The sequence below is a fragment of the Corythoichthys intestinalis genome, chromosome 10 (assembly GCF_030265065.1).
Source record: "Corythoichthys intestinalis isolate RoL2023-P3 chromosome 10, ASM3026506v1, whole genome shotgun sequence".
In the NCBI taxonomy this organism is placed as follows: Eukaryota; Metazoa; Chordata; class Actinopteri; order Syngnathiformes; family Syngnathidae; genus Corythoichthys; species Corythoichthys intestinalis.
This window is the reverse complement of record NC_080404.1, coordinates 18,553,345-18,575,503: the sequence shown is the minus strand read 5'-3', so window position 1 is coordinate 18,575,503 and position 22,159 is coordinate 18,553,345. Positions and strand designations below refer to the sequence as shown.

The window sequence follows — 22,159 nt, the reverse complement described above, 5'->3', positions numbered from 1 at the left end:
TCTGTTTGTGTGTGTGTGGAGGCATCCTAAAAAGTGGCAGCTGCTTGCAATTTCTCCACCTCAGTTGGGGGAAGGTACACACTTCCACAGTTGGACATTAGCAAACCCTGCCAGTTCTATCTTCCCACACTTAGTCACTCTTGACAGACTTTACACAAAACACACAAACTAGTCACTTTGACAAGTTTCTCGTCTGCGTGAGTGTGGGATTGCTCACTTGCATTATTTACAACAGGGACGCTGTGGTCGCAGTGGATCGCTATACTGGGAGGGAGTCTGACGAGTTCCAGCCTCAGAAACGCTCTAAGCTATATGGGATCACCACAGCCTACGCCCAATGTCCTTCAGGTGAATGTGATAACCGCAATATGGGTTAAGGTTGACGTGTTCTGTGCTTTCTTTGAAGGAAGTGTGTTTTATAATCGTAAAAAACTATACTTTTTTCTCTAAATTGAAATTCATCACTGAGTAAGAATATTTAAAAAAAAAAACCATAGCAGCCCTAGGCCTCATCCTCCCTTTCGAGATAAGGCTATATGTGTGAAGCCTGGGAATGTGCAGATCAGTGGGAGAGCCTCCAACATCTGCTGTTAGCTATGTGTTTTCCGTACGCGTGCATGTGTCTGTAAAAGAAACCATGAAGAGGCTATTTCCTATCGTTTCCTGCTATGGTAGTTTTTTTTTCCCCGCTTTTTTTTTTTTTTTTTTTTTTTTTTTTTTTTTAAAGAATCTTACAATATCTGTATGATTCCAATTCCAGGACAAAACTACTGTGCGGTGAACAACGGCGGCTGCACTCACCTCTGCTTAGCAACGCCCAGCGGTCGTTCCTGCAAGTGTCCCAACAATGCAGTTGGCGTGGGCTGTGTTGAGAGGGACAGCGGTTATTGAGAAGTGGCAGCAAATTATGAGCCACTCGGCGTTACGGTGCTGTAACTGCTGGAAATGCCACTGAGATGAATTTACTGTGCCTTTTCTTGCTCATTGCTATTCTTATCTGCATTTTTACGTTATGAAATTCCAACTGAATTGTAAATATAAACACTTCTTATGTTGACATTTTCCCGAGTGCACATAAACTGAGAATAAAACTCAAGGGATTAGTAATTTAATGTGAAATACTTTATAGTAACTCATGATGCCATTTCCTGTTAGTTGTGGCTTGTTTGTATTAGTGTTTTGTCAGCTATGACTGAAGTTCCTGTACAAGCTTTGTCAGATGAGTTTACATGATGGGCAGCAAAAAATAAAAAGATTTTTAAACAGGTTTGTTTGACTCACTGTGACTTTAATTTGGTGATAGTGACCTCGTGTGTTTCGTAAGGTGCATTACAACTATCCTTTATGTGACTGCAATACAGCTCTTTTAGGAAGGTCGTGATGTACATTTTTTGTGGACTAAAATCTTTAAAACATTGGTTGGATTTGACGGCGATTGACAGCTAATCCTGCAATGCCATCCCTCTGATCAGAATGGATTGCACGTCACCATCATTGGAAGTGAAACAGTTGAGGGACTTAAGTTGTACCCCCCCCAAAAATAAATCTTAATATGAGTTATTTGTATGTACAGTATATCTTGAAAGTTCAGTATCTTTGATTTTTATTGACTAGTTATGAGCAAAACATACTTTTCAAAGATGGGTATTTTAGCCGGTCCGTTTATTGATTTATGAATTTACAGTGTACCTGAATGCACCACATTCCCAGAGTGATTTTGATGGATTGATTGAGGAATTCTCGTGCGTCATACAATGGGAAACATCAGTAAACACGTCATGATGTTACCATATTTTTCCTCAGTTTTGTCTTAAGGAATAGTTCCAATCTAGTCAAAAATGGCCCTTCAAACATCGAAATGATTGTCATCTTCTGTGCTATTGCTATTTTAATGCACAACGTTATTTAATTGATGATTAATAATTACCTGCGCGATTTTAATTGATATTTACCGCAATTTTATAGTGTTTTTTGTTTGTTTGTTTGTTTGTTTGTTTGTTTTGTTTTCAATTGGTTGCATTCATCAAGGGAATCATTTCTTTTAAAAACAGTCTTATAATGCGCAATTTAAAAATATTGATTTACAAAACATTGAGAAATGTCTATCAGTCGTATGTTTTCGTCACATTCCAAGCTGGTTATTTTGCCTTGCAGTCAAACAGAAGGGTTTATTTAAAAAAAAAAAAATCATTTTAATCAGCCAGCAGAAGCTGGCTATTTTATTATGGGACAAAATAAGGTATTGAAAAATTAATTCCTTTTTGTTTGAATTTAGATTATGCGTAGCGACGTGACATAAAGACTTGTGTGGTATTTTTTCTGTGAGGGCAAATAATTATGGGCCCAACTTTATTGCTACACGAACTGTTTTGACAGCTGCCGTGCAAGCAGTGCCGCGCGCGATACAATTGATACGATTAATCGTACTAACTGAAGTAATATCACCAAATATTTTACACGTGTGGCTTTTAAAATTAATGATCATTGTGCATGTGCACAGCGGCTCTTTGGCAATTGAGGCTCATTTTGATTATATTGTTTGGAAATACTCGTTTTTTTCTCATTCACAGAAGTAGTCAAGCTCGTAACAACAAATCAGACGATATCGAAGGAGAATTTTCAACGTAAAGTTCATTAGAAGAACGCCTATATGATCCTTTAAACAAAACATTTATAGCAGTCAAATAAACATCAGAAATATGGTATTATTCCTTAAATATTTGTGATCCAAATGCAACATTTAAGAGAAACGTGTGTTCCAAATCGGAATCTTTTATTTCGGAAAAAATATATGTAGCGGAAACGAGCAGCTACAATGTTTGTTAAACGTCTCCTGTCACATCGGCGCTAGCTTCGCTAGCTAGCTTGTAAACCCTCTGTATCCGTGTTTGTTTTGGTCATGATCAGGTGTGACGCAAGTTGTAAGTTCAGTCCAAGTACCGAAGCCTAGTCAGCTATAATTTGAACATGTTGACCATATAAGCCTAAGTAACTCGGGGTCATGTGGTACCTCTGCAGATGCTGAATGAAAAAGTGGGGGGGAAAGAGCGCAGTGAAGCATGAATCTGCTATGAACGACTCCAGAGATCATTTGGGGATTCGGTCGGCGCTAGTGGAAGAACTTTGGAAGAACTGGAAAGGTTCGTTCGATTACTCTTGGCTTCCTCGTTGTGGACGATATGGCCAGTTTACTGCAAAGTGACTTGTCTTATGCGTGGGAAAAGTACATGGACTGTAGGCTTCAAGGAGCTGATCTGCAGGTAGGTGCTGCACAGTGCATATACACCACTTATTCATATAGAATCAATTTACATTTCAGCAATTGTATTATTTTCCAGATATTTAGTTGACCCCTATAATTATTAAGGAGGTTTTATGGTTACATTTTAATATTTTGTCAGTTGTATTTTCGCTCAAGAATGGCTTCGGACTGCCTATAACTCTTTGGCTGCGATTGACAGCAATAGACGTCCAATCCATTTCGACTGTAAGGGGCTGAAAGCAAGCGAATCAGTCAAAAAGGATTGGACGTCTATTACTGTAAATGGGTGTTTTCAAATTTAGTAATGGTGAGATGAAGCCTCGTAAGGCATCGAAACATTTGAGCCAGTTGGTTCAAGAAAGTTAATTTCTCGAGGCTTCATGTGGTTAAGCGTATGATCATAGTCACTTGTCTCTCGACTGCATGAGTGATTCGTTGATTATTTTTGTGTGTCTGTTTGTTTGATCATCTATATACATTAGGGCTGCTATCAATTATTTTAGTATTCGATTAATCGATGAACTAGTTAGTTCGAATAATCGAGTAATCGGATAAGGAACATGAAAAATTAAAATACATGAGCTGAGCCTCAAACAGTATAAAAAATTGTTTAAAAATGAGGATCTATGTGCATCAAAAGAACAGTTGGCTAACTTACATAGCAAAAGTCCGCTAACTTAAATGATATAAAATGCTAATTTTTTTTTTTTTTTTTTTACAATGCTCTTAACAAATGGTTCAGACACATATTCCCATAAAAAAGGACCAAATATGCCAATAAACTAAATTATGAATGCATAAAAAACATTAGCTCAAACAAAAACTTGGCTTACGTTGCTCTTAGCAGGGAGCAGTTGGATTCAGCCATGTGAGGCAGACCAGAGGGTAGTGTATCCACCTTAATAGATAAAACTAAATGCAAACACTTTCAAAATAAACCATTACAACACCACTTTAATTAAATGAATACTTGAAGGAATAAAATTTAATTTGAATATTTTTTTCTAATCGAATACTCGAATCAATTAATTAATCGTTGCAGCACTAATATGCATGGATTATCACATATGTATTGACATGTGCTGATTACCGGTTTCAAGGTATACCATGGTATGAAAACATCAAGGTTTCAAAACCGCAAAAAATGTCCTTCATACCATCCCTACGATATTAGCTATTTTTTATATCCCAATAATGCAGGGAGAAATCCCTCGCTTGCAGGTGCAACCCTCCCTCACCGGTTGTTGCTCAGTGTCAGTGAATAGGCTGTGCTACACGATGTGCTGGAGGAGGTGAACCTCCTGAACTTTTCCCCTCCCCCATAGAAGAAAACAAAATCATTGGTATGGGAATACTTCGGCTTGAGAAAAGTTACAGACGGCTGCGGCTTAGAAGAGGAGGGCCATGTTTGGAGAGGGTGGCTGTCGAGGAGGCAATACCTCCAGTATGATTTCACATTTATACAAAATTAAAGGTTCGTAAACACTGTCATGAATGTTTCCCACCAGCTACAAGAGTTAACTCCAGCGAGTTTAGTAGAGGCGTGCGAAATTTCCGATTCTTGGATTATTTGCGATTCGGCCGTGTAAGATTCGAGAACGATTATCAAACATCCAAATTCTGATTATTTAATTATACCAGGTAAAGCGGAACTAAAACACAGTCAGCGCGATTGTCGGGACACAATGATGAACTCATGCCGCTAGATTAAAAAAAAAACATAAAACAATAATACCTGACTGCGGTCGACAGCCGCTACAAACAATGCCCAGTTGCTAGCTGCTACAAACATAATGCTACGGTAGCTATCACATACAGTGCCTTGCAAAAGTATTCGGCCCCCTTGAACCTTGCAACCTTTCGCCACATTTCAGGCTTCAAACATAAAGATATAAAATTTTAATTTTTTTGTCAAGAATCAACAACAAGTGGGATACAATCGTGAAGTGGAACAACATTTATTGGATAATTTAAACTTTTTTAACAAATAAAAAACTGAAAAGTGGGGCGTGCAATATTATTCAGCCCCCTTGCGTTAATACTTTGTAGCGCCACCTTTTGCTCCAATTACAGCTGCAAGTCGCTTGGGGTATGTTTCTATCAGTTTTGCACATCGAGAGACTGACATTCTTGCCCATTCTTCCTTGCAAAACAGCTCGAGCTCAGTGAGGTTGGATGGAGAGTGTTTGTGAACAGCAGTCTTCAGCTCTTTCCACAGATTCTCGATTGGATTCAAGTCTGGACTTTGACTTGGCCATTCTAACACCTGGATACGTTTATTTTTGAACCATTCCATTGTAGATTTGGCTTTATGTTTTGGATCATTGTCCTGTCGGAAGATAAATCTCCGTCCCAGTCTCAGGTCTTGTGCAGATACAACCAGGTTTTCTTCCAGAATGTTCCTGTATTTGGCTGCATCCATCTTCCCGTCAATTTTAACCATCTTCCCTGTCCCTGCTGAAGAAAAGCAGGCCCAAACCATGATGCTGCCACCACCATGTTTGACAGTGGGGATGGTGTGTTCAGGGTGATGAGCTGTGTTGCTTTTACGCCAAACATATCGTTTTGCATTGTGGCCAAAAAGTTCAATTTTGGTTTCATTCTTCCACATGTTTGGTGTGTCTCCCAGGTGGCTTGTGGCAAACTTTAAACGAGACTTTTTATGGATATCTTTGAGAAATGGCTTTCTTCTTGCCACTCTTCCATAAAGGCCAGATTTGTGCAGTGTACGACTGATTGTTGTCCTATGGACAGACTCTCCCACCTCAGCTGTAGATCTCTGCAGTTCATCCAGAGTAATCATGGGCCTCTTGGCTGCATCTCTGATCAGTTTTCTCCTTGTTTGAGAAGAAAGTTTGGAAGGACGGCCGGGTCTTGGTAGATTTGCAGTGGTCTGATGCTCCTTCCATTTCAATATGATGGCTTGCACAGTGCTCCTTAAGATGTTTAAAGCTTGGGAAATCTTTTTGTATCCAAATCCGGCTTTAAACTTCTCCACAACAGTATCTCGGACCTCCCTGGTGTGTTCCTTGGTTTTCATAATGCTCTCTGCACTTTAAACATAACCCTGAGACTATCACAGAGCAGGTGCATTTATACGGAGACTTGATTACACACAGGTGGATTCTATTTATCATCATCGGTCATTTAGGACAACATTGGATCATTCAGAGATCCTCACTGAACTTCTGGAGTGAGTTTACTGCACTGAAAGTAAAGGGGCCGAATAATATTGCACGCCCCACTTTTCAGTTTTTTATTTGTTAAAAAAGTTTTAAATTATCCAATAAATGTTGTTCCACTTCACGATCATGTCCCACTTGTTGTTGATTCTTGACAAAAAAATTAAATTTCATATCTTTGTTTGAAGCCTGAAATGTGGCGAAAGGTTGCAAGATTAAAGGGGGCCGAATACTTTTGCAAGGCACTGTATATATAGAACTAGATACAAAATGACATGGCAAGGCGGCGTTAGAACATGTATAGAGAACTAGAGCAGTAGACTTCTCTGTTGTAACGAACCTAATTCACTTTTTATCTAAAATACACCTAAATCGGCAAAATCTTGACTTGAATCTATCTTTAAATGAAACAGTTTTAAAACTTTCAAATGTGGAAAGTAGACAGAAGGGAAATTATGGAATGACAGGAGCAATTTTAACTTTAAAGGTTGATTCACAACATTAAATTAATTGAATATTGATTACAGTTGCTGATACAGACTGGGGACTTGAGTATTTTATTTACTGTTTCGAGCGGTTAACTTGACACTGAAATAGTAGTTTGGTTTAGCCTGAAAGGATTTTTGAACAATTTTGGAATTAATGTACGAAACATTAAACGCGGGTAGGGGGAGGGTCATCAATAATCGGTTTATAATCGAATTGTAGCCTCTGAATCGTAATCGAATCGTAAGGTGCCCCAAGATTCCCACCTCTAGTGTTTAGGTGTCTAGCGGTGGTAGTTTTTTTCTCTCTGACAACGTGTCTGTGTCAAAAAAGAGAATGTGTGTATAATGTGAACATGATACGAGTCATACACACATGCTTTTTATGGAAAATATTTCTATTATTTTTGTTCTGATGCTAATAATGTTGAGCTGTGGCTGTTGGTTTAGGCTCACTTAAAGGACTGCATTTATTGTAATTTTATTTAGAATATTTCTGTATTTTTTTCTTAATTTTAACATTTATTTTAACTTAACATTATACTTATGTTCCAATATGTTTTGAAAAATAAAAATCATGTACAATGGAACTTTAGAAAACCCCGATATCTCAAAGTTACACATTTTAGAGCTGTGACTGCCATACTGTGATACCGTGATATTCTGGTTTAAGGTTGTCATACGGTCAGAATCTCATACCGGCACATGCCTATTTGTACTGTAAATACAGTGATCCCTCACTTATCGCTGTTAATGGGGACCAGAACCGACCATGTTATCATTAGAACATTAAAGAATAGTTTGAAACGTATAGAAAATAAAATATTATTGATATGAATTACATGCGTAAAATAATGTATAAATAATACATACTGTACATTAATTCCCTCATGATACGTGTGTGGGTGTGTGTAAGTGTACATAAATACGTAGATGAATATCAAATGTATTTAAATATGTTTTTAGAACCTTTTTATTCTTATAACAAGACACTTATGACAAGATTAAAAAAATCTGCGATGCACTGACAACGCGAAAATTGAGTCGCAAAGTATTCATCAGTGAGATCAAAATGTGGAAATGTGAATATTTACTTTGCATTATGCACTCCTAAAATTCTGGAGCCCGACTCAAAGGCACGTTTAAGTTTATATATTGCTATTTCCATAAAGTCGTGTTATTTTTGTACAAATAATTTGCAGTTGTGAAGAACACTACAGGCTTTACATTTTTATGGTGCACTTCAGAAAAATAAAATAAAACATGATCCTTCCAATTTCTCGTCCTGTTGCACAAGGAACCTGTACTTTGGGGCCAAGTAGCTTCCACTTCATAACTTTACTCATATTTTGCACCTTTTCACATGGAGTGAGCTCAATTTCCAACTGTAAATTGTACAATCTTAACCAGAACTCACAAATAAGTGCGTGATTTTATTAATTTTTTTGAATGGGGTTTTTGGCCTCTGAACAAATCAGAAGCTGAACTAATTTAAATTGAGAATGAGAGGCTTGTGTGTTTGTCGATTTATTGTGTTGTAATCTTGTGATTGAAGTCATGCAGCTCTTGTCATGCTGTCACAGTAATCTGGCAGGGAAGAAAGACGAATCCAAACTGATTTTCCATTTTGCTTGGGACTCGCCTCTAACCTTCACCAGTGGTCCTATCGATGTCATGAGTCTGACACTGAGTTAGTGTACTCGGGTTGAAGCAGCAGGTGCTTTCAATCCTGAGTAGAATAGATTGCTTCTTAAATCAGTCGGCATGCTGCATTTCGTTCTGTTACCCTCCTACTTTCAGCAGGTTAGCAGACGTCTGATCAGACTTGCATTACAGTTTTTCTCAATTGCTTTAGTACGTTTCTCAGATCAGAAATGAAATTCTCTATACACTTTGTGCATTTCTCAAAACACGTCACACAAATAGCAAAACAACATGGATTACCTGCAAAAGCAAGTTTTTTTGTGCAAAAAACTTAGTCTTCCGCTCAAAATTACATTTCTGTGTCAATGAACATGTCAGTGCTGTCAGAATGACAAGTCCTTGTTTCATTACTGTTACATCCATTACTGTTACTCGTGGAAGGCTCTGATGCTGAAGATGGTTTACTTATGTTTTGATGAAAATTGTTAGCAGATTACACCTTTGTGTGTGGGAGATTGATGACAAGGGACTGGACAAGATTCATTTTACACTTTTACTGTATTTACAATGTCTTGACTGACCATGTCATTGCGATACAAAGAGCAAGAGACAGCGCTGAGTATCACAAAGACAAAAAACATAAAAGCAAAGATAGAAATGTGAACAAAATACAATCGGGACAACTAAACTTCGAATGCTGTCGGGATTTTTTCCCCCATTCTTTCTACACATCTTGATCTTCCTCTCTATTGGGCCACAAATTTTTATCCATGTCACAACGGATGTCCTCTCTTGCTATACAGTCAGTGTGGAGAGAATTCTTGAATGCCTTACCCAGCCTTTGCAGGCATCTGCTGTGATGTCAATTCATGCTGCATACATGGCAATCAACTACCGGTAATAAACAGAAAAACAAGCTTCTGTTGTGAATTGGAATGAGTTTATCAGGACTAGACGTTCATTCGCTGCCACCCTCCCAGTTCAAATGGATTGAAAGTCTATGGCCGGTAGTTGCAGCCAATGCCAGGCAATGATGTAATTTTGGGCCATTTAAGGTCATAGTTCATTTTCAGTTACTTCCTGTTGATTTTGAGGTATTTTATGGGTCTCTTCCTGTTTATTTTGAGTTACTGAACAGGAAATGACCTGGGAATCACCCAAATGAATAGGCAAGTGACTCAAACTCAACAGAAAATGACCTGTAAATGCCCTAAAATGAATAGCAAGTGACCTCGAAATGCCCTGAAAATCGGACAGAATGACTGTGAATGCTCTGGTTTCGAATGAACGAACGTTCCCAGTCTAAATGGATTGGGCGTCGAGCACCGCCAATGTAGCCTTATTGTTAACTGAGACACTATTATGTTGGAAGATTTAGGAAGCAACTTTTTTTAGACATTGACACCTTTTTAAAAGGGTATCTCGATTCTTGGCAGGAGCATATCGATAACCTTTTGGGATACAAAGTATCACGCTATATCAACATTTCAATATGTTGTATGTTTTATGTTGGCGTGGTGGAAACTCACATTGTCCCAAACTACAGTGGGGCAAATAAGTATTTCGTCAACCACCAATTGTGCAAGTTCTCCTACTTGAAAAGATTAGAGAGGCCTGTAATTGTCAGCATGGGTAAACCTCAACCATGAGAGACAGAATGTGGAAAAAAAAAAACAGAAAATCACATTGTTTGATTTTTAAAGAATTTATTTACAAATTAGAGTGGAAAATAAGTATTTGGTCACTTTAATGGCACCTGTTTTAACTCATTATCGGTATAAAAGACACCTGTCCACAATCTCAGTCAGTCACACTCCACGACGAGACATGGCTGGGTCTTTCAGCATGACAATGATCCCAAACACACAGCCAGAGAAACAAAGGAGTGGCTTCGTAAGAAGCATTTCAAGGTCCTGGAGTGGCCTAGCCAGTCTCCAGATCTCAACCCCATAGAGAATCTGTAGAGGGAGTTGAACGTCCGTGTTGCCCAACAACAGTCCCACAGCTCTCGTGGAGATCTTCATGGAGGAATGGGCCAAAATACCAGCAACAGTGTGTGAAAAGCTTGTGAAGAGTTCCAGAAAACGTTTGGCCTCCGTTATTGCCAACATAGGGTACATAACAAAGTATTGAGATGAACTTTTGGTACTGACCAAATACTTATTTTCCACCATGATTTGCAAATAAATTCTTTAAAAATCAAACAATGTGATTTTCTGTTTTTTTTTTTTTCCCACATTCTGTCTCTCATGGTTGAGGTTCACCCATGTTGACAATTACAGGCCTCTCTAATATTTTCAAGTGGGAGAACTTGCACAATTAGTGGTTGACTAAATACTTATTTGCCCCACTGTATTATAAATTTTGGCAGGTTAAAATAAATTAAGTAAAATAAGTAACGAGAATGCTTAGAAATAAGCACACACGTAGATATAGTCTGACAACATGTTCATCCATTTTGCATGTAAAGACTTATGCAATGAAGTAATGACTAAATGTTGTGGATGATGAGACTATTTAATAAAGACCCATTAAAATCCATTTTGACCATCATGACAGATACTGCTGATAATGTAGGAAACAGCTGAGAATTGTACAAATCATTTGCATGGATGTGCGAAAACATCTGCAACTTGTTCAAAGAAATTAGAAACGGATTTTTGATGTGCACTCGTGATACAATTTTGTGAGGTTGAACAAGTAGTTTTGAGAAGATTAAGTCTAAGCAGAGAAACGTACTAAGCAATTGACAAAAGTTGTAAGCCCATCAGTGGCCCATCAATGAATAATAAAATGTCACCAAAATTTGAATCCTTTATCTTTTTTTCTCCATTTTCCTCTCTGAAGCGCAAAACAAAAATACAAAAGAGCTAATAAAACAGAGCACTTTTGATAATTACCGGTATTTGGATTATTTGGAAGGATTTATTGTGTGATATATAAATGGCTGGCGAAACTAACATCAATTTCAGGCACAATGTCCTTTAGCAGGATAGCCCCTGTTTGAGGAAACGCAATATTTCTATTTCCTTTATTTCTACTGGGGAAAAATTGATTTGAAACACAAACACATTAGAGTTTAACTTGTGTCCCAAACCAGATTGTGTCGGACCTCGAGGGTAGCGTCTTCCGCTTTTCAAGCCGTGCTCATTTTTAATGATGCTTTGTGCTGTGACAGCCCTTTGCAATTCTGCATTCCTGTTTATTGTTTTTATACAACAATTTAGTGTCCACATTGCCAACAGGTTCACTGCACCATATTTCACTATTATTCGTGATGAAACAAAATGTATAGGGAACTTTCTTTTTACATTGTACGGATGTGTATTGCTGCCACACACACAAAAAAGGCCAGTATCACGTTTTTACGTAATAACAGCATGTAAAAACGTTGTAATTATTACGCAAAAACGTGCTAATTATCATGTGAAACATGCTAATTATTTAAAAACGTCAAAACCATTATGTAAAAGTGTGCTGCTATCTTGTTACATCGTGAAATCTCATGTAAAAACGTGATAATCATCATGTAAAAATGTGAAAACTATCATGTACAAACGTAATATTCATGTAAAATGCTCAAACTGTTAGCTCCTTTAAATCAGGGCTAAAAACGCTTTTGTTTAGCACTGCATATCCATAACTGTCCATATATTTCAATCTACCTGCCTTCTATTCCTCTTGTGCTTATCTCCATTGCTGATTTCAATGATTATTAGTAGTAGTAGTTTTTGCTTTTTTTAAATTTTTGTTTTATTTTTATTTATTTATTTTTATTCTGTGATTAAATGCGATCTTTTGTCTTGGTTTTTACGTTGTGTTGATTTAAATGTGATTTTTATGGTCTTCATGTGATGTAAAGCACTTTGAATTGCCTTGTGTTGAATTGTGCTATATAAATAAATTTGCCTTGCCTTGCCTAAAAACATGATAATCATCATTTAAAAATGTAATTTAGGACTGAAAAACAATATTAGGACTGTAACTAACAATGATTTTTTAAAATTATTGATTCATTAAAGAGTAATTAATCGATTAATCAGATAAATGTCACTTTTTTATTTTCCTTCACAATTGAACTTGAAGTTGTTTTAGACATGTATGTAACAATGAAAACAAAATGGATGACTATTTCCTTCAAAAATAATATTTTATTACAGCTTAACTGTAATCTACTACTGTGCTGTTTTAAGTACATAAAACTTGTTAAAGTTTTTAATAAAAGTTCTGAGTCGAAAACATAAAATTAATTCCACAGTACACAAATCAGACAAAAGTCCTGTTCATTCAAATTTTAAAAAAGTGCTGCTGATTGACATTTCCTAGTGGGCAAAGCGCTGATTTAGATTGTGTCAATGACTCATTTATTTTCTTTAAACAAACTAAACAAAATCAAATAAGGAGGAGGCAGACTAATGAATCAGTTTTCTTTATAACACAGTTGTTCATAAATACGATCCAAATCCAATTTCAAAGGCAAACTCTTTTGTATGACAATTTCTAGTTTGAAAGAGTTTGGGTTGAAAGGAGACTGTTAGCCAGGTGTGTCAAACCAGACCTCAAAGGTTGCAGTGGGTGTTGGATTTCATTCCAACCAAACGAGATGAATACTTTTCACCAAGTGTAATCAGTTGATTGCAGTCAGGTGCTGCTTGTTTTAGCAGAAACCTCATTGGTTGAACTGTCTGTGTTGGTTCTGTTAGAACAAAGACCAGGACCCACTGCGGCCCTTTGTGGAATCGGTTTGACACCCCTGGTCTAAGCTGGTATGTGAATGGGTTTATGTGTGTGGTTTCTTTATTAAAAAAAAAAAAAAAAAAAGAGACAACTTTACTATCTAACAATAACTTGAGTACTAATATGCTTCTCCAAAACACAATACAAAAGATACTGACTAGCATAATCGCAAACTAGCTTAGTGCTCCGTGCTATGTAGTAACGTCACATCAACAAAGAATACAAACAATACAATTGGCTTCATTTACCCCCCTCTGACAGAGACACACTGGATCTAACAACACAAAAACAATATAACTCTCGACACTTTGTAATGTTATTGATTCAGCAACCCAACCTGAGTGCAGCAGCGAACTCTCTCTCTCTTGCTCTAATCACTTGCGTACGCAGCCTCACATTCCACACAAACAAGGAACCAAATGGGACTGCTCATAGTTTTAATCGATTAGTTGTTGCAGCCGCAATGATAATCATGTAAAATCGTGATAATTATGTAAAAAAGTGAAAGCCCTTTTAAAAACGTGATACTATCATCTAAAAACATGAAAACTAATATGTAAAATGTGATGTTATCATGTAAAAACGTGAAAACTATCATGTAAAATCATGATATTACTAGTTTTTTTTGTGGGGGTGGCCTGACGGCAATACGCTTCGGGAGCATTATCTGTTTCAATGACCTTGACATTTAATTCTATCGAAACTGATTACTGACTTCCTCTCTTTTTTTTCACTTTGGCTTTTAGACCCAGTTTAGACAAAAGCAGAAATGGCATTTAAAATAAATAAATAAATAAAAGCGAAACTGCATCGAGTGTCAGCAGACCACAAGAGGGTTTGTGGATTTTCTGTTTATTCACACAGACACTATGGTTACATTTTTTTAAGCCACAGAATCTTCATCAAATAATTCTTTAGCAAAGGCAAATGGCCACTGGCATAGCGGAATGAATGTGTGAAGATTGCTTTCCATGTCCACGTCTCACTGAATTTTGATTAGAGGAATCGTTTTAGTGGAATGATGCTCTGGCCTGTAGCCAAGAATGAGAACGGGTTGTGCTGCAAGTGGGTTTTAGTTTCATTTTTAGTCAAGAGGATATTTCAAAACACCAAAAGGAAGCATTTGAAGTGCTGGATTTTTAGGCATTCTTGGGGATTAAGGCTTCTTATTCTGCTCGTTCTACCACAAAACTGGCTTATTCAGTGGGGGAACCCATTTTTTTTCTCTTTTTTTTATGTAACTGAAACAGATTGCAGCTTTGACTTTAGATGTATATACAGTGGGGAGAACAAGTATTTGATACACTGCCAACACTGGCAGTGTATCAAATACTTGTTCTCCCCACTATAACTTGAAATCACTCATAAATCACTTAATGGTGCATAATTTTGGGATCGATGGCCAAAAATGGTACTGCAACTAGATCAAAATATTGACTAGCACAAAATGCCCTCCCCATTCGGGTTGCCAGAATACTGCTTCACATTGAATAACCTGCAGGAATACAACTTTTAGTGGCAAGCGACGAGTTCCCTGAAGGTATGTCTTATTTTTAATTTTCCATGCAAGAGGTTTTCCAAGTAATATTGCCAACATTTAGTAATGGTGATTAAAAGAGCCGTGATACGAGGTCTAAGTTAATGTCACCATGACTCAGGTGAGGGTGGGCTACTTTTCTCTTTAATGTCTATTGAAATACAATGAAGAAAATAAGTATTTGAACACCTTGCTATTTTGCTAGTTCTCCCACTTAGAAATTATGGAGGTGTCTGAAATTTTCATCGTAGGTGCATGTCCACTCTGAGAGAGATAATCTTAAAAGAAAAATCCAGAAATCACTATGCACGATTTTTTTTAAACAATTTATTTGTGTGATACAGCTGTGAATAAGTGTTGGAACACCTATCAGCTAGAATTCTGACCCTGAAGGACTTGTTATTCTCTTTTAAAAGTCCACGTCCACTCCATTTATTATCCTGAATCAGATGCACTTGTGTGAGGTTGATAGCAGCATGAACACCTGACCACCCCAGACTCAAACTTGTAACATGGTGAAGACCAAAGAGCTGTCCAACGACACCAGAGATAAAATTGTTCACCTCCACAAGGCTGGAAAGGGCTACTGAGCAATTGCCAAGCAGCTTGGTGAAAAGAGGTACACTGTTGGAGCAATCATTAGAAAATGAAAGAAGCTAAACATGACGGTCAATCTCATACGGAGTGGAGCCCCATGTAAGATATCACCTCGTAGGGTTTCAATGATCCTGATGAAAGGTGAGGAATCAGCCCAGAACTATACGTCAGGAGTTGGTCAATGACCTGAAAAGAGCTGGGACCACCGTTTTCAAGGTTACTGTTGGTAATACACTAAGAAGTAATGGTTTGAAATCATGCATGGCGCGGAAGGTTCCCCTGCTTTAACCAGCACATGTCAAGGCCCGCCTTAAGTTTGCCTATGACCATTTGGGTGATGCAGAGGAGTCATGGCAGCAAGTTTTGTGGTCAGATGAGAGTAAAATAGAACTTTTTGGTCATAAGTCCACTAACCGTGATTGGAGGAGGAAGAATGATGAGTACAATATCAAGAACACCATCCCTACTGTGAAGCATGATTGTGGTGGCATCATGCTTTAGGGGTGTTTTTCTGCGCATGGGACAGGACGAGTAATAAAGATGACTGGGGCCTTTATTGTGAGATTTTGGGGAACAGCCTCCTTCCTTCAGTCAAAGCATTGAAAATGGGTCGTGGCAATGACCCGAAGCACACAGCCAGGAAAACCAAGGAGTGCCTCCGTAAGAAGCATAACAAGGTTCTAGCATGGCCTAGCTGGTCTCCAGACCTAAATCCAATGGAAAACTTTTGGAGGTAGCTCAAACTCCGTGTTTCTCAGCAACAGCCCAGAAACCTGACTGATAGGGGTGCCATCATTCCTCCTGCAGTGAGTGCAAACCTGGTGGAAAAACCACAGGAAGCGTTTGACCTCTCTAATTGCAAATAAAGGCTACTGTACCAAATATTAAAATTTGTTTTCTCAAGTGTTCAAATACTTATTTGCAGCTGTATCACACAAATAAATCGTTAAAAATTCAGACATTGTGATTTCTGGGTTTTTCTTTTTAGATTATCTCACCCATACTGGACACTACAATGAAAATTTCAGACCCCTCCATGATTTCTAAGTGAGAAAACTAAAATAGCACGGTGTTCAAATACCTATTTTCTTGACTTTATTACGGCTATTTCATGAATAATTGAACTGCAAATCCTTCATTGTGCACCTTTAAGTTCCTGTAAAATTGAAGCCAACATAAAAAAAAAAATATTTGATTAGGCTAGATTCCTTTATTTTAATTCAGGGTTTTTTTTAACAAGCCTGCTAAATTTAAGGTTTGAAAATAGGGCAAAAAAAAGGCTGGTCTGTCAAGTTTCAGATGCTGTAGGCGTGTCTTCTGACTGTGCTCAAACCACGCCCCATTCAGGTGCTAGCTGTCAATCAAATTTCTTGACTTTTTATGACATGGAAAATGGATGCTCCTTTGTCTAGTTTCCAATCTCTACACAACTCATCTACCATTCTAACCAGCGGGGTTTTGCCTGAGCATACACAAGGAGTCCAACCTCTCTCAGCCACATTTTGTGCACATCTCGCTGCTATCTCTGCAAAGAGTACTAGAGCTATATAGTTTGCTTGCTAATAGTAATATTGTGATTGGTAAATGTGCCTGGTAATAAAATCCAGTTAACTTGCTATTGTTTGGAAGCCAGATACTTTCAACTCTGATCCCCGGCAGAAGCTGCTTTTGTTGAAATTCAGGGAAGAATAGACAAGTTTCCAAGGTACTTCGCTTTACTTCTGCATTTCTGCTCGCGATTTCCGTTTTTCTCCATCCAAAACAACAATGGAGCTGGAGTAACATTACTCATCAAAATCCCTCAAAAAAAGAAAATTTGGAAATACCGCATCCATGTGCCATCATCACGACATGGGAGGACAACATGTTCATGAAGGCAGATGTGGAACCATCCACAAAGACCGGATGTTTATGTAGCCATGTTGCCGCTGGTGTTATGGTTATGGTGTTAAGGTATGTTCTTCCTATCCCTGCATTTTCATGTGTCCGGTGCTCAAAAAATACTAAAGTTAAAATCTTGCGCATGAAACCACTTGTCTTTGATATTGTTACGATGATTGTAATTAAATTATGATGATGTTTAATATTATTTACTAATTACATAACTACTGTACTGCTGTGGCTGCAATGCATGCTGTCTGCTGTTAACTTGTTGCTAATCAGTACATGGAGGATTGCACAATGTGCAAAAACGCAGAAATGCAAGTGTTACAAGTTTTTTGTTTGTTTGTTTACAGGTGGAAAACGCCGTTAGGCAAGGGAAGACCACTCGATCTGCCTCACAACAGCAGTAACTGTACGTCGATGGACATATATCGGGACTACGTGCGTTTTACTTTGTTCATGAAAGGCTCGACTTATGCTTCACCTTCGTTCATATTTTTCTCATATTTTTTTTTTAATGAATTGATTTACTGAACAATAAAACAAGAAATGGAAACATGTTGTCTAAATGTTTTATTGTGATGAATATCTGCAATAAAAGAGAATTACATACTATTTTTGTTTATATGTACATACCTTGTAGTGTTTCCTTGTAACAACAAAATCTGTGTCAGCCCTTCTGCATTTGGCAACTGTAATATTATTTGTAATTTGACCTCATTGTGATCACTCATGTGGCTGGCGTATCAATCTACACCTCACGCCAACACAGGCTGACAGGTTGTTATAATATTGTCCACAAATGATCAGCGAACTGATAAGAACAAACATACAATCTTTTAGGTAAATAATTGGTTTAGAACACATCCTTAACTTTTTGTCTGCAGCTGGTTAACTTTTTGTCTGCAGCTGGTTTCGATCTACGGCGTATGGTGAGGTAGATCCACACTTGCGCTTTGAAGCTGGAAGCTGTTCAAAACTTTCCACTTCCAACCATATACCGTATATAGGCACTTCCAGCATCTGCGTCGTGCTGAATCCATTTTTGGAGACTCAGTGGGCTCCTCTGGTTTGATTTTGCAGTTTTAACTTTGTCAACACACTGCTTACTTCAACTGCACGTCATGTTGTTCAGTCTAAACTGGAAATTCGGAGCAGAAATGATCAAAGATGGCGCCGCCCATGTTTCGCTCAGGAAACTTCTCTATAAGCACTGTTGAACTGATATGAAAATACACTGTGAAACAGCAAGTCAATATATCCTGAAATTATCAAAAAAGAGCTCAAAGGGCTTCACAAACCCTCAAAAAACCTGATCTAAATTCTTACAATAAATATTGTACAAGGCAGAAATGTTCTGTTAAATTCTTTGCTGTTTGACAGCCAATCTGCTTTGTCTGTGTCACTCTCTCTCTTTTGATCCGATGTGACTTGAACCTGAATATAAAAAAAAGACATGTAAGGTTAAAGCCAGTTCTCTCGATAAAGGTGCTCACACATTAGTTTAATTGGGTCATTTCATTGCATTGTTAAAATGAAATTAACTGTGAATTGTACGGGTAACAAAAACTGTACATTAAGGGTGAAAACCTCTGGGTATCTCACAATATGATACGATTCCTATACAAGGCTCACGATAACCGTGATGTCACAATAGATACAACAATTATCTATACACGGGTCAGGAAATAATCGTACAAAACAACAAAGAAACAGAAAAACACGCTATTTTAATCCTTTTGCTGTGAATTGGAACGAGTTTATCACTATTAGACGTTCAATCTATTTGAAGTGGGAGGGTGGCAGCGAATGAACGAAGCTGACATCCCTCACACTTCAAACAGATTGGACATGAATGGCCGTTATTGGCAGCTAATGCTATGGCAATTAAGTTAATTTTGGGTTATTTCACATCATTTCCTGTTGATTTTCGTCACTTCCCAGTCCTTTTGGAGCATTTACAGGTCACTTCCTGTGGATTTTGAGTTACTGAAAAGGAAGTGACTCAAAAGTGTCCCCAAATGAATAGAAAGTGACTCATAATCAACAGTAACTAACCTGTAAATGTCCTAAAATAAACAGGAAGTGACCTGTAAACGCCCACAAAAGATTGGCTGTGAATGCCCTGGTTTCAGTGTCATTGATGGCGATAGATGTCCAATCCAGTCAAAATGAATTGGATGTCTAGCGTCATCAATGGCCGCCAGTTAACTACCGTAGACACTATTTTAAAGATTTTGATAGCAAGCTGTTAGTTCTGGTTCTACAAAGTATTGCTATATATGACCTTTTTGATGTATTGTTACACTCCTATTGTACATTATCTCTAGCAAGGGCATATTTATAGTGGTTCCGTGTGTCCGTATATTTATTGCATTCACAATTTCCTGATTGCTCACTGATAGGAAATCTAGTATCTGATTTGCACATAAAAATGTGTGGTCAGACTGACCATTCTGTATCATTGCATTTAAAGGTTGATTTGTCGTGTGTTCTTTGTGCACTGTTTTTGAAACTTTAGCCATGTCTCTTTTTTTTCACATCCTCTTGTATTTTCCCCTCGCTTAGCTTCAACCAGAACTTCTAATTGCCTGATGACAAACAATCGCTTGAATAGTTGAATTATTAATCTCTGTCGTTGGGTTGAGACAGATTCAGATTACCGTTGCCTGTTTTTTTTTTCCACCTGTCAGCATGTTGTTTTTGAGAAGTACCCAACACTGTGTAAAAAATAGTCTGTCCTTATCTGACCAGAGACTTAACAAATGATGTTAATAGTCAGGGTAATACTTGCGGTAACTCTCAAAACTCGATCTTCAGATGGCGTGAATGTGCACTATTTAAAGGTCCCATGCGATTAAAATCCATTTTTTTCCACTTTTTATGCATAACATAGATCAAAATGAGTCTAGTATAAATGTGACATCTATCAGCCGTTTGTCAATTGTATGCAGTAGCTGATCAAATGCAGAAGGCATGGAAAACAAGCGAGATAAAATCGGGCGTTGATGTGATGTAGATATGCTACTCATTATTCAAGTAGCCACCCACTCAACTCGAATTCACGTGATTATAGCATTGCAACAGCAATAAACAGAGGAAAAAAAAGATAAAATCAAGCATTGGGAACATCAAACAGTTTTGTCTGATGTTTTGCAGAAAAACATGTTGAAAGATATAATAACTTTTATTAAAATGAAGATTTCCTTTAACAAATGTGTTTCAGTGTCTCTTTGTGGGTATTCCTGAACTTTGACCTTTTATCAATCTTTGTTTGTCTGAAGCAGAGACATTTTCATTTCCTGTACAGTGTTTGAGCGTAGATAAAGGACAAACATGTTTTATTAAAGTAGGCTCTTGACATTTTACCTCAGTGAGCGCATATGTGACTCATAGCTGGAAAAGGAAATTTAGAGCGTTAGGGGCTCCTCATGACGCTCATCACCCAAATGTCAAATTAGATCAGTAAGGATCACAAACTGGAAGAACGGAAGAAACCTAGCGTTACATAACCAACGCTCCCTCATCCTTTCTCACGAGGAAAGGATCACATCCATTTCACCGCCTCACTATTGAGTTGTATTCCATCACGTAGGAAAAGTCTGGAGCACTCTGTGTGACTCAGCCGCCAGACTCCCATGACTTGGCCTCCCGTGATCACCCGTAAGAGGCAAGTCAGAGTAGTGCCTGCCCAGCCATGCTTGATCCTCAGAGCTTCAAAGTAAAAGTGTGTCGTTTATCTTGTTCATGAATTGTGTAATGTTTTATCAATCAAAGTTTTTTCCAAACACACAAATACAGTGGTATGAAAAAGTATCTGAATCGTTTGGAATTTCCCACATTTCTGCATGAAATCACCACCATCGGATCTTTTGCAAAATAACACAGATGTAAAAACAGTTTCTGCTTTCACTAAAACCACCCAAAGTTTATAGGTTTTTATATTTTAATGAGTATAGTATGCAAACAATGACAGAAAGGGGGAAAATGAGTAAGTGACCCATTACATTTAATATTTTGTGCCCTCCCCTCTTTGGCAGCAATAACTTCAACCAGATGCCTTCTGTAGCTCCAGATCAGTCTGGCACATCGACCAGGACTAATCTTGGCCCATTCTTCTCTACAAAACTGCTATAGTTCAGTCAGATTCCTGGGATGTCTGGCATGAATCGCTGCCTTTAGGTCATGCCACAGCATCTCAATGGGGTTCAAGTCTGGACTTTGACTTGGCCACTCCAGAATGTGTATTTTGTTCTTCTGAAACCATTCTGAAGTTGATTTACTTCTGTGTTTTGGATCATTGTCTCGTTGCAGCATCCATCCTCTTTTTAGCTTCAACTGTCTGACGGACAGCCTCAAGTTTTCCTGCAAAACACCTTGATAAACTTTTGAATTAATAAAAAGCCCCAAATCATGATGCTCCCTCAACCAAGCTTTACGATGGGGATGAGGTGTTGATGTTGGTGAGCTGTTCAATTTTTCCTCCACAAATGACGTTGTGTGTGTTACTCCCAAACAATTCAACTTTGGTTTCATCAGTCCATAAAATATTTTGCCTAGACTTTTGTGGAGTGTCCAAGTGCCTTTTTGCGAACATTAAACGAGCAACAATGTTTTTTTAGACGGCAATGGCTTCCTCCCATGAACACCATTCTTGGCCATAGCTTTACATATAGTTGATGTGTGCACAGATATTGGACTAGCAGACACTCTAGGGTTCGTTTTTAGCTCTCTGAGTATTCTGCGCTGAACTCTTGGCGTCATCTTTGGTGGACGGCCACTGCTTGGAAGAGAAGCAACAGTGCCAAACTCTCTCCATTTGCAGACAACT

General features: G+C 38.0%; 2 protein-coding genes across 15 annotated transcripts in view; both read left to right on the top strand.

Moving 5' to 3' along the window:
• Positions 1–1,261, top strand: part of nid1a (nidogen 1a) — a 34,505-nt gene extending 33,244 nt beyond the window's left edge. For all 3 annotated transcript variants that reach the window (XM_057849068.1, XM_057849066.1, XM_057849067.1), the window contains 2 exons: positions 236–348; positions 761–1,261. In XM_057849068.1, coding sequence (XP_057705051.1) covers positions 236–348; positions 761–891 — 244 coding nt within the window. In that variant the 3' untranslated portion in view covers positions 892–1,261. The remainder of the gene's footprint in view (positions 1–235; positions 349–760) is intronic.
• A 956-nt stretch (positions 1,262–2,217) lies between these two features.
• The window catches only part of lyst (lysosomal trafficking regulator), a 131,191-nt gene continuing 111,249 nt past the window's right edge, over positions 2,218–22,159 (top strand). For 10 of the 12 annotated variants that reach the window (XM_057847858.1, XM_057847864.1, XM_057847861.1 and 7 more), the window contains exon 1: positions 2,846–3,260. In XM_057847858.1, the coding sequence (XP_057703841.1) occupies positions 3,180–3,260 (81 nt within the window). In that variant the 5' untranslated portion in view covers positions 2,846–3,179. Of the gene's footprint in view, positions 2,240–2,833; positions 3,261–22,159 lie in introns of those variants that run through there. The other 2 variants (XM_057847853.1, XM_057847852.1) reach the window with 2 other exon arrangements.